Raw genomic sequence first — 13,463 nt, 5'->3', positions numbered from 1 at the left:
GCTCTTTATACAGCCATGACACAGAGACAGAGAGTTACATAGAGGGGTTACTGTTGTATGAGTCTATACATAGATTTTTTAGGATGGTACAGTATAGTATACCTGAATGTCATGTCAACCCTAACCCTTCAAGCTGTACTGAGGACAACTTTGTTTTTAATGAATTCCATTTCAAAAGCAGTGGACATGGAAGTGAGTGTCCAGATGTTTTGGATGTGCAGAACTGGCCTTTTATCTCTCACAGAATTGATGCTGGCCCGACCGGGCACGATGCTTCAACCCTCATGAGAGACCGAGGTCTGACAAGATAATGAAATTGACAGCAAGATGTGAAGATATTTAAATGAACCCTTGGGCTCAGTTTGGCTGCAAACCCACCTGAAAGAAAATAACCTTTACATGGACAGAGAGTGAAATACATTTTCACATTAGAACAAAGAATAATTAACAGGATTGAAGAAGTAGCAACTCTCTCTCTCTCTCTCTCTCTCTCTCTCTCTCTCTCTCTCTCTCTCTCTCTCTCTCTCTCTCTCTCTCTCTCCCTCTCTCCCTCTCTCTCTCGCTCCCTCTCTCCCTCTCTCTCTCGCTCCCTCTCTCCCTCTCTCTCTCTCACCTGAGATAAGACAGCTGCCAGACGCCTCGCCATAAATTACACTTTCCTGGAGTGATTTCACACTGTATTTTCTCCTTCTTAAGCCCAAGTCTGACTTAATGTGAAGTAGCTGTCCACCTACCCAGTAACCAGCTACTGTTACTCAGCAAAAGTTTTCCTGTGACTCCCATGTCTGTCCAATATAAAATGACTGAATTACTCAGTCATAGATTTAACACACTAATTACTATGTGTCTACTCTGCCATCTAATGACCACAGGTAGTTTATTTAGTTAGTTCTTATCTAAGACTGAATGTTATTATATTAATGTTGTCCAAATTCTCTGCATCTGTTGGGAGTTATCTTAACAATTTATTAATCACTGATGTCATGCTGAATGATGAGCTGCTGTTAAACCATTTGATGAATATTTTATACAACAAACTATTACATACAATTTTACATTTAGAATCATGGTTGATTTAAGTATGGGGGTTTTTGCACATAAAATATCACATATATTATTATTATGTATTTTATAATGTCTCCTAAGAGAAAAGTAAGGGCTGTCTTCCCCAAACCATAAACCCTGCTTGTCTGTGCTCCAGTTTATCAGTATTTTCTCCTTTTTTTCTGGATGTTGTATTTATTCATCTTTTCTCCTCATCCACAGCATGCATTCTTTTTATTTTTCGTATCACAGTAACTTTGATGTTTTTATAGCATTTTTGAAATTTGAATTTCTCTCAAGACAATTCATCGAGTATAGTTCAGTAATGTGAGTGTAGCTCAATCAGCAGGAATGAATAGTGGCCATATTGCTGACTAACATCTGCCTGCCTCAGGAGAACCAGGACCACGACACACCGGCTGTGGACTTCTGCTCCATTGGCCCGGGAATGGGACCACTGGACCAGCTAGGAGGCTGTCGGGCTCTCGTTGCTCAGCAACCAACCGCATCCTTGTTTGTAGGCTACATAAATGGACTCAGGACTACACAACAACTTTAGAATCAATCTGCATGATGCTTCAACAATTAGGCAAACTCCACATCTGTCTAATGTTTGATACAAGCTGATGTGGAATAGAACTGCAGCCCTTAATGTCCTGCTGATTTGATCAGTCTAAATCACATACTTTATTTAAATAAAGCCAACTAATTGGTCAGGTTATCTTACCATTTAAAATATTTTTTGTTCATCCGTTTGATTATTTTCCTCCATTCTCACCGTATTAATGTCTCATTAATTCAATTATCGATACATATTTAGCTATAAATAATTTATTGGTGAGTTGTTGAAGTCACTAATTACAAAGAATCACAACTTCTAGTTATAAGACTATTTAATTTGGTTAATTTATTTCCCTTCAATTGAAGCGTATAGTGCCACAATCAATTTTTTTTAAAAGTGCAAAAATGTAAATCCTAATGTATTCCTATCGCTACAAAGCTGATGGTTGGTGAACATAAGTTAACAGTGAGGGATGTACAGTATGTACAGATTTTTCATGACATTCTCTATTGAATAACAGACAGTGTTTTACTTTAACACACACACACAGCTTTCTAATAAAAAATAAATAAAAAAGCCTTCAATTTAGGTTAGACCTTTGTTTCATTTTTTTTTTTCTTTTTCACTTGAAACCAGCCATTCAATTAGAAAAGCCTGCATATCTCCACAGGATATTTGAAGGAACAGTGTGTTATAAGTGCTATGTGACAATACAATAAAATGAGAGCTCGGAATAATACCCACCTGCTCATTAGAGGCAAGTACTTCTCATACTCTCTGGGTTAGACACAAAAATCACTAACCTGAGATCCGTGAATCAAAGTGGCATGAGCTGTGTGGCCCTCAAACATAGGTACATACTTGTTTTAGTAATTCAATATAAATATGCTTTACTAGTGCAACAACACTGGTATAACAGTTAAAGTAATAAATGATTTCCCCCTTTTTTAATCAATACTACTGTACATTAAAAGGTGTAGATACCATGATGCACTACTCAGATTATCACTAGCCTCTGACTGGTCTAGTAAACTGTAATACTGTAATATGAGGGCACAGTATATAGTGTTAACTGAAGCGTACTGCATGTTAGAGAACAGTCAAATCTGATTTACTGAGACCTAAAAAGGACCAGAGAGCTAAAGTTTGTAATAATTTGACATTATTGTTTTGTCATTTTTATTTGATTTCCCTTTGCCCTCACATTTGAGCAGTGGGGTTGTTTGCAGGGACACATGGATGAGGTTGACTGGAATCAAAGGACTGCAATAAAAGACCTTCAGTCCTCATATCCTCTTTTATTAGGTGTCCCTGAACATTTCCAATCTCCACTTCAGTGTGAAGCTGAGAGGGCTAAGAGAAGCCGCTGACCCCGTATTTGCTGCATCAGCCTGCCCTTAAACATGTCAGCTCGCCAAAATAAAAGAGCTAGATGACCACACGAGGAGAACACACACTCTTCTCCCTATTTTCCTACAGCAAAGTAGGAGTTCTGCTGGCACTGAAAGTAATTCAACTCACACCCTCGTAGAAGAAAAGGGTGTCAAATCTGGTGAAACGTCGGGCGTGCCCTGCCACCAGCTGCCACTCAGCTCTGCATGCTCTGGCTCACCAAGCTAAGAGAGGGACTGTGCCAAAGGTCAGTGTTAACCTCCCTGTGTGTTCAGCCCTCTCTGTGACTCACCACCTGCAGGTGAAAATAAACGGTTGGTGACATCTTGTGTCACTGAGGTGTTTGTGTGAAGCCCTTCACAGGTCAACCACAGATTAACAGTGGCAAAGACTGCAGCGTGGAGAGAAAAAAATGGGAGAAAATGGGAGCTGAAAAATCATTATAGATTGCTTATTATAGCAGCATTACTATTTAACCCGTTAACAGGCAGGAGTGGGAAATAAGATGTTAATCATTCATTTTATTTACTTTTTTTGCACCTAAGTAAACATTTCCACAAGCAATTTTAAACATATTTTTGTATATTTTGGATTTTATGAGTTGCCTTTATTAATGTAGGCTATAAAAATGTAAATACAAATATATCTCCTGGTGCACTTTGCCTGTTTAAGGGTTAAGTAGTAAGTACATGGATTACTACTCCTCCTTATGCTACTGTAAGTTTGTTAATAATTGATGAGGAACTTGGAAGTGAATAGAAAATGTTAATGTGCTAAAGCCAGGAGTGAGCAGTGAAGTGTTTGTTTGGTTTTCATGCATTAGATGTTTTTATTTGTACAAATATTTAAACAAACATTACTGATTTCATGTTAGATATATATCATAAACTGTCACAATAAATGTAATGAGAAGTAGTTAAGCCTGTTTAAACCAACTATCTGCTCAAACCTCATCTGAGATTCTGTCTGAGGGGAGGGAGATGTATTAAATATTTCTCCCACTAATTTGAAAGAAATATCACATTAAATTAATATTTGGATTGATTACAGAACACTCTTAGTTAAATTTTGCTTCTTCATTAAAAAGTACTTAATTCACTTTTGGATGGTAGCCTGGTAAAATTGATTAATTAAATGACATTTTAGAATAATGATCATATAGTAGTTAACTACTCTTCACAGATGAAATTAAATATAATATTAACTGACTGATGCTGGTTTTGTCCAGGGAAGACTTTTTTCAATTCTTTGACCTTTGAAACATTTAAACAATAAAAAAGTAACTCTAAACTCTAAACTATAAAGCTTAACCAGTTCCTGCCTACTTCTAGGCTGCAGCTAGTGGACAACCCTAACCCTTCAGATTAAAGTTGAGGGTTACCAGGTATGGTATCCAACATAGCGCCCTCTTTTACTGATTATTATGTTTTTTCTTTCTTTCTTTGTTTCTTTCTTTCTGTTTATGCATGACTGGACCTTTATATACAGTAGATGTATCCTCTACATAGCCAGTTTGAGCCTTTGAGCTCCAGAAGAAGATGCTATAGAGTCTCTCTTGTTACTAACAATGCTTTTCATTCCTAGTGCTGTCAGCATCCTGAACACAGCAGAGTGACTGATAAGATCCAAGCTACAGATATGAACTGTTTTAATGTGGAATGGGACCTTTTATGTTCTGTATCTGCTTTTATGTTGTCTCATGTGTTTGGTGAGCCCAAGACAAGTTTCCACCTTGGTGGACAGTAAAGCTTTATCCTATTATATTCTATTCTATTCTAGTGCAGAGGTGTCAAACTTATTTTCATTCAAGGGCCACATACGGACCAATTTGATCTGATGTGGGCCAGATCATTAAAAAGATGGAAGGAAGGAAGGAAGGAAATAAGGAAATACGAAGGGAAGGAAGGAAAGACAGGCAAAAAGAAGGAGGGAAGAAAGATAGGAAAGAGAGATACTGAAGGACGGACAGACAGAAGGAAGGAAGAGAGAAAGGAAGGAAGGACAGATGAAAGGAAGGACAGATGGAAGGAAGTACAGAAGGAAGAATGGAAGGAAGGACAGAAGGAAGAAAGGAAGGAAGGAAAAGAGCACTGGATGGCAAGTGGGCTGCATGTTTGACACCCCTGTTATGGTGGCTTATTGGGAAAAAGAAGTCTGAATTAAACTAAACACAGAGAGTAGCTGCCAGTAAATGCATTATAACTTATTGCATGGACATCGATATGCAGGGCAGTTTGATGGCTAACCACCCACATATTCATCTGAGCATGCTGGCTGACATTCACTGCAGTTAGACTGTAGGAAACTAAATAAAACTAAGTACTGTACAATGCTAGATTATACCATAGACTATTATGAGTCATTTCACTTTGAATGGCCAAGTGTATTTATTAGAGCCGGAGTGCACGGTGAGGAGATAATTCTGACAATAACAATAACCGTTCTAATACTGTGAGATTCTAACATATGTTCACACTCATATTATGCAACAGCACCACTTAACTGGGTGCTTACTTGTCATGTGCTAAAAAAGACTAACTTTGATACACTCTCCACTATATTGCCTCAGCAGCAGGCATGTGTGTTGGCTATGCTGCACCAACCTCTCACCTTCTAGCTAATTAGAATTAAATATTTATTACAACTGCCACATTGATGCAAACACTGGCAACTGTCCAGCCAATTAGAATCAATTACTCATTAAGAATGGTGGGTGGTTAGGATTAAAATTAAATAAGCACTACCTGAGAATGACACTCTAAAGACCAGTTCAGTGTCACTCATGAATTTTATTATGTGTTATTATTATTTCTGGTGGAACTCAATTTATAGAAAAGGGGGGAAAAAAGTAATTTTGCTATTAAAGCTGTGTTTGAATGAGGCTGATTATTCAAACCCCTCACAGCTGCTTCAATTCCTGATGGCAGTCCCTTTCTTTATGTGAGAATGATACTGCTTTTCGTTGCCCTTCACTGTCTTAATAACACGGCCCTGTAGAAATAAAATAACACCCTAGGAATTTTGCCAGCCAACAGGATATCACTCAGACGCAGCAATCTTTCATTGAGAACACATTGCAAGGATCACACTAATGTTGTCTTTTCCCTCGGCCTGGAGCGTTTAACCCTGGACGAGAGTCTGTTTATTGGCTCACGGTGCTGCTTTCCAGCACCGATCTGAGATTAAAAAAGAAAAAGAAAAAAAAAGAAAAATGACTGGACACCTGTGTATCATTGTTTGAATCTCTGTTTCAGACACACCCGAACAGCTGTCTTGGCAAATTTCACACTAGGAATAACATCACAACCAAGGCAACAATTGCAGAAGTATTATTATTATACTTCTTATTAGAGGCCTAAGGTTTATGGGGTAAAATGTGTTCTATGTTCCAAATTTCATGATTGATTTGGAAAATAGGGGGATAATTGCACTGCACTGTCACTTTTTGCACTACTGCCATAGTACACATTCTATCCTCCCATATCCTCCAACTACACCACTTCCAATATGTATACTTCCTTTGTCTTCTGTGAGTGTTTTTTTTTTTTTTTTTGCATTTGCATGTGTATGTGTGTGTCATATAAGCTACTAGATGCCTTCATGTCCTTCACGATGAGTAGTATCTATCTATCTAATCTGCATTTTCTTTCCTATATTCTGTAACCTTGCTCTCCTACTGCCCTTTCCCAGCCTCTGCATCACAAACACTGGCGTGAGAAAGGAAGGCTCCTCCAAAAACGAGGCAGTGGGTTCCTCACAGCATCAGCCTCAAGGCGCTCCGTGTGTACCGGTTACCTGTCAAAACGCACGGACAATACTATCATATAGCAGCTCCACAGGCCTTATTCCCACCCGCAGGAGCCAGGGGGAGAAAGCAGGATGAGAATGATGTTCTTTGATTTCTCTGGCGCTTTTCAAAACCATGCAGTGCCTCCTGCTTGGGGGGGGGGGGGGGTCGAGGAAGGGGCAGGGGGCTCAAAGCGATGCGGGTGGATGCCGTGGGTTTTTGCCTGGATTGTAGTATGAGTAGCTCACTGACAGGCATCAGTTCATCTTCCTCCAGGGCAAGTGTGTATTGCACAGTGCAGAGCGGCACACACACACACACACACACACACACACACACACACACACACACACACACACATGAGGTCGCCCCGGGTGACTGTATTGTCAGCTTTCCTCGGCCGCTCTCCCCCCTTTTTTAAGATGCAACTCAGGGGTCACAGCTGCTCCATCAGTTTTTTGATGACTCCTCTGCTGTGGGGGGGGGGGGGGGGGGGGGCTGTATAGGTTAGGGCAAGAAAAAGGAGCGCACAAGTTTGCCAAAAGAGCCTCATCGGACGGTATGGGTGGGGGGGGTGGGGGGGCAACCGTTAGCGGGCTCGACGTCAACGTGACAAAGGAGCAAGAAGTGGATTTCAGCCTGTCACCATCCAGGCTGAGGAAGAGGGAAATGGCTGGTGTCAGTGTATCCAACAGACTACTTAATGAGTTCTACTAATTAGCAGAGGCCGGCACACATTTGTAATGGCTGAGAAGGAAGACAGGATTAACAAAGAGGTGAGAAAAACTGTCTATGTTCTCTAGGCTTCACAGGAAAGAGGAGAGGAGAAAGTGCATGTTGGACAACACGTTCCACCCTTTCTATAGGGAGATGGTGCAGCTACAGCACATGATCACCTTCATCTGTGTCAACAGCCATCAGACTGTACAATAATTCCTGTCCAAATACCTCCCATCTCTGGCAGCTGAGAGCCAGCTGATCTGCACTGCCCTGCTCTGACAGAATTAGGTACTGAACGTACTGCTGTTAATGTGATGTGTGTAGCATGGTATTAGCTCTCCAAATTCACATGCCTGCTCTCATAGATCATTTGTGAGTCACACTTAAGCAATCCAAACTGTCAACAGCATCTGTAACACCATGCAGATGTGTGTAGCTGTTTAGCATATGTTGAAAATCATGGCTCCACATGTTTCATTTAACCTCACAACCGTGCTTATGTTATGATTATGTGCAATCAGGGGTTGAAGGGGGTGAATTCAATTTACCCTGTATATGTGTGTGTGTGTGTGTGTGTGTGTGTGTTTGTTTGTGTGTGTGTGTGTGTGTGTGTGTTAGTACAGAATAAAAATCATGTTTTAAAAAATTACAAAAAAAACACCTGATAAACTGAGAAAGGAATAATAGAAAAGTGTCAAATCAGCAGCATCAGAAGATGCTGGTATGACTGCAGGGGAGCAGGGCTGCACCCAGCTGACATATTCTTTAAAATATACATGATCTACAGTACATTTATCCATTGGTACTGTAGATTGTGAGTAGTTGGGTTGAACAATACAAAAAAAAACAGAAATCCAGCAAAATGAAGGATGACATAGAACAAAGACACAGATAAAAACCATGTTCTTCAGGTTCTTCAGGACTCTGCTAGTAGCGTAGTGTTTTGAAGAACAATTTGACACATTTTTTGAGAAACTGTGGTATGGTTGGGGATCATACTCATATTTTCTGGGATTTCTCCAAAATACAGACATTCTGGAAAGACATCCAAGAAGAAATGGAGAAATTCTTGGGAGCTGAGCTGACATTCCCCTGGACACACTACTATTCCATTGATCAGTGCTATATAACACATATGATGACTGACTCTATTGTACTGTCCTAATGCTTATCCTGTTACAAGGTATTAGGATCTAGTATTTTTCTATTGGGGTCTACATTCTTGTATTATTATATCTATCTATTAATCAAATGAAGCCTAACCCTCCAATGGATACAAACAATCAGACATGAACATGTGACTGCCCTCCTACAGCTAAAATATCAATATTTATAAGGAGATAGACACCTGTTATTCTCTACCTTGGTTAAGACTGTGTATTTATTCATATGTAGCCTACATTTGTGTTGAATAGATTCTGATCTCAAGGTGATTTTGCTTTGTACAGTTAAAATTGCATGTTATTATTACTGAATGGCAATAAAGTAAAATAAAAAAAACAACATGTTTCATCTCACTTATTCATCTCTGGTTTAATGCACAACAGGTGTGTGGAGGCTCTGATAAAAAAATGGATCCTCCAGCAATGACTTCTATCTTCAGCAAAGATCTTTTACCTTCCAGTGAGATTTGCATGACCGCTCTATAGTTTCTCACAATAATCCATGTGACAATCACTCAGCTCAAAATGCTTGAAAACTTCACCTAAAGTAGATTGTGAGGGGACTGCTGCTAAAACTGCTGAGATAAGCTGAAGTTATTTAATTGATGAAGCTTAATAATAATGCTTACTGCACCTGTCACCTTGCTCTTTTGATTTATTATTAGTCACTTTTCTTTAACTGACTGAGCTGTATCCTCTACATTCTGTTGAGGATGGTTATATATTTAGAACTGATAATCATTTGTATCCTCCAGCTGTAAAGTGGCTGTCATTGGAAGAGGAATATGTTGTTGGTTTGGACATGAGGGCTCCTCGGTGCAGAACGTTGCCACTTTATTTGGAAGCCTAAAGTTAGTATTTAATTGAATACTTCTACCATGTAACATTATTATCTTCATGTTGAATTCCCTTGCTCTAAAAAAATATAACACAGTTACATTTACTCATTCGGTCTGACCTACTTTTTTTTACTTTCATCCACTGTAACTACATTTTTTACACAAGTAATTTGACTTTTACTTAGATGTAATTTGTACTTCCTCTTCCATCTCTGCTTACAGTTTCATTTCATTTTAACTGCCTGATGTCTATTTTCTATATTGATTACATCACTTTCATTGTATTTGTTCTTTATTGATTTAAATTACCTTTGCTGCCGCAGCAATCTCATCCTTAAGGGTAACTACAGTGTCATCTTATTTTTTCTTCATTTAAATGTAATAAAAGACTATTATGTTAACATATATTGCATTATTCAAACCTTTCCCAAATTTAATTGCAGTCAAATAAGCCTGAAGTATGATAAGCTGGTTATCACGCTCAGGGAGGGACAAACTCAATCATCAGCTTAAAGCGCTTGGAGGTTCAGGGATTTTGTCTTATTTTACACTTTTTATGCTCTTTTTTTTGTTTATTTCATGTATCAAAATAACACAACTACATATTTTTTAGTTTGCCAAGGAAGGGATGCTTATTATCTCACTTTAATATAAGCAGCCTTCTCCATCCTCAGGCTGCTATTTCCTGATGGAAAAGCAGGTTTCATTACTATGAGTGTACTTCCTGTGCTGAATAAGATACTTCAGATCAAATGTTAAATGATTTTTATAGAAAAGGATTACTTATGAACCAGGGCACTTTACTAGCAGTGCATTAGTGCACATGACTCATCGATAGCATATTAGATGACAGGCAACTAGTTGGGGCCGTGCTATTGGATATTACTGCTGCTTTTGATGGCACACTGACACTGACCACAGTATTCTTATAGCAAAGTTCAAATGTCATGGTTTAGTTCTTGCTTGAAGAAGAGTTTCCTCTGGTAGAACACTGTGAGTTTATTTCACACTTTTTCTGACAGTAACAAGATATATTATGGTGTTGGGCATGAAAGTTGTTTAGCTCCTTTCTATTTCCAGTCTTCATAAATGATTTCCCATATGTTGTTTAAAATGGTGATGTAGTAATGTATGCTGATGACTCAACTGTGTTCTGTGCATCACCAACTTAAGTGGAATCTACATGTTGAGTTGCATAGCGTTACCAACATAGGTGAGAATGAACAAATTGGTACCAAACACTACCAAAACTAAATGGAATGTATTTGTTTGTAGGAATGCTCTTGCTAACAACACTGCACTTCATTTCTATATAAGCATCCTTTTCAGTTGAACATGTTGTCAAGACCAAAATAACTTGATGTTAAATTAAATCATTTATCATCTTGGTTTGAGCTGATTGATCACATTGTTCCCAATATGGGAAAGGAGACTCTCACATCTGGTGTTCTCTTCAGTTATTTGGTGAAGTTCTGATGAGAAACATGTAGAAAAACATCAGCCAGATTAACTCTTCATTGTTCGTCCCATGTTTGCCATTAGTATAATACATGTCAAGTGAGCACTGGACATCTGGTGCACTATTAATTTGATCATAAATCTTTTTTTAGAGCTTCTTCTGCTTGTAATATGCTCCCATCAACGTCAGACAGAACAAAAACAGATTTTCTTTGACAAAATCACTAAACTAAGCATTTATGAATCTCACATTGATGTGATCTTGCTTTTGTTTTTATTTTACTTCATTTTGTTTAAATTGTAGGTTACTATGTTCTATTGTTTCATATGTAGAGTCATTTCACATATTTTCTGATCATTATATTTGCTTGTTTTCCCTTTTTTTAATTTTCTGATACAATGTGATTTTAATTAATGTTAGTTTTTATTGTTGAACTCCATGAAGACTACTGAGCTCTTTGTGAGAATCCAAATAAAGAAAAAATAAATAAATAAATAAGCAAATAAAATATATAATGTGTGTGAGTGTGATAAGCAGACGCTGCATTTGTGTATGGTAGCCTATAAGCCTGCGTGTGCATTTATGTGTGTGCTTGTGTGTGTGTGGTGGGAAAGAGGAAGGGGGGGGCGGGCATTGGGTGGAGCCCCCCCCCCCCCTCCTCTATCTATATCTCACATCCTTTCACAGGGATACTGAATTCCTAGCACCACACCTGCTCTATTCCTGTGCACAGTACAGTTTATATGTACAAATAACTGTGAATATCACAGTGAGGAGAAGACCAGAAAACACCATCTCATGTGATAAAAACACATATGAAATATGAAGAGATATCATGATAGAATTGAAGGTAATAAGAAAAAAAGACAAAGTCTGATAAGCCATCAAAAAAAATTATAGTAATTCCTTCTTTTGGCATACCATAGATGAATCTCTATGGCTCTTTTCAGGATTTGAACTCATAAAAATTGCATTCCAGTCTTCTGAAACAAGTGCCATGAAAACAAATCAGCTTTGAAAATTCACAAACTCAAATCAAATTCCATGCTGATGCTGAATTTGACTATCTGAGCTCTGTGCATCCTCAACAAGACATTAACCAGCCAGATCAATAACATTCAAGGGCAATGAGCAATAGAGGCTGATCACCGACTTATGTGCTTTATGTCATAACTTACAAATGGCATGCATGTAGTATGAGTGCTATTTACTCACATAGACAAAACAAGGATTGATAGATTTTTACGCAGCCTATAGGTGATGATGATGACCTTTAGTAACTCCTGGACTATTGCTCTTGGTGTTGCTTGTTATCTTGACACATGCTGCGAAACAGCCGTCAATCCCCGCGGGAGGAGATCATATTAGTACTGTTAGAATAAAACATGGTGACAGACTTACTTTAAGACGGCGCTGTCTCCCTGTCTGACGGTGATGTTGTCCTTTAATACAGGATCCCCGCTTCTGGCTGGAACTCCTGCAGGTACAAGGAATAACAATTTAAGTCCGAGGACGACAAGGCATTTCCCAGGCACCGCCAAATAGCCACAAATTCCCATGGTTTTCTGTCACTGCCGCAACTTCCAGGAAAACTTGAACCGTCGGATATTCCGTTGCGTCTTGAGATGCGCCGGACCGCAAAATCCTACTTGGCAAACAAGATGCGATTGCAGCCTTTTAAACTGGAATTGCTTCCGACCCTGATTTGTGCTCCAAGTAAACAGGATTGTTATGAAATAGCCTACTGTCCGTATCGGCACACGCAGGAGGAGAGAGGGAGGGAAAGTGTCTTTCCACCCGCCAGCCGCTCTAGGAAACTGACTTGTGTGGAGAGAAAAAGCACCGTGTTTCTCTGAGAAATGCGCACCGCCTCCTCAGCTTCAAACTGTAATCGCCGTGAAATGGATGCTCTGGCAGAGATGCATCAGCCAAGTCTCCTTGTATGTGTGTTTTTTTTCTTTCTTTCTCTCCTTCTTTTTCTCCCTCGGTGTTCTCCTTTCTTTCTATCGTCTGAGAGAGACTGTGGAAAGCTGGGTACACTCAAAGCAAAAAGGCTGAATTCGCTTCAGTGTCTTTTTTTCCGCTAAGTAGGCTACAGCTCCTGAAGTCTCTCTCTCTCTCTCTCTCTCTCTCTCTCTCTCTCTCTCTCTCTTTCTCTCTCCTCCCTCTCCCGCCAGGTAGCATCACTTGCCTGTACCATGAGGACCATATGGTCTGCAGCCTGCAGTGTTCTCATAGTCTATCCATAGGGGTTAAGGACCTTCAGGGGGCCCTTAGAGGGACGTACAGGGGACACTCCTATTTAGCAACCTGACAAATAATAAATCATCATGAAATCACAGTGAGCATCCATGCATAAGAGAGGTTCATAGATGTCAGTGTCTGCACAGTACACATGGACATGGTGAGACTTGTGGACAGTAAATATTTCCTCTCTTACTAAATGGGATCAGTTGAAGCGCAGCGGCAGTTGGAGCAGTTGGAGGTCACAGAACAA

General features: G+C 39.3%; 1 protein-coding gene across 1 annotated transcript in view; it reads right to left on the bottom strand.

Moving 5' to 3' along the window:
* The window catches only part of opcml (opioid binding protein/cell adhesion molecule-like), a 223,730-nt gene extending 211,205 nt beyond the window's left edge, over positions 1–12,525 (bottom strand). The window contains exon 1 of the mRNA XM_053331509.1: positions 12,368–12,525. Within this exon, the coding sequence (XP_053187484.1) occupies positions 12,368–12,525 (158 nt within the window). The remainder of the gene's footprint in view (positions 1–12,367) is intronic.
* Between the last annotated feature and the right edge of the window lie 938 nt (positions 12,526–13,463).

The sequence above is a fragment of the Scomber japonicus genome, chromosome 13 (genome assembly GCF_027409825.1).
Source record: "Scomber japonicus isolate fScoJap1 chromosome 13, fScoJap1.pri, whole genome shotgun sequence".
In the NCBI taxonomy this organism is placed as follows: Eukaryota; Metazoa; Chordata; class Actinopteri; order Scombriformes; family Scombridae; genus Scomber; species Scomber japonicus.
The sequence above is the reverse complement of the archived record's forward strand: the minus strand, read 5'-3'. Positions and strand labels throughout refer to the sequence as shown.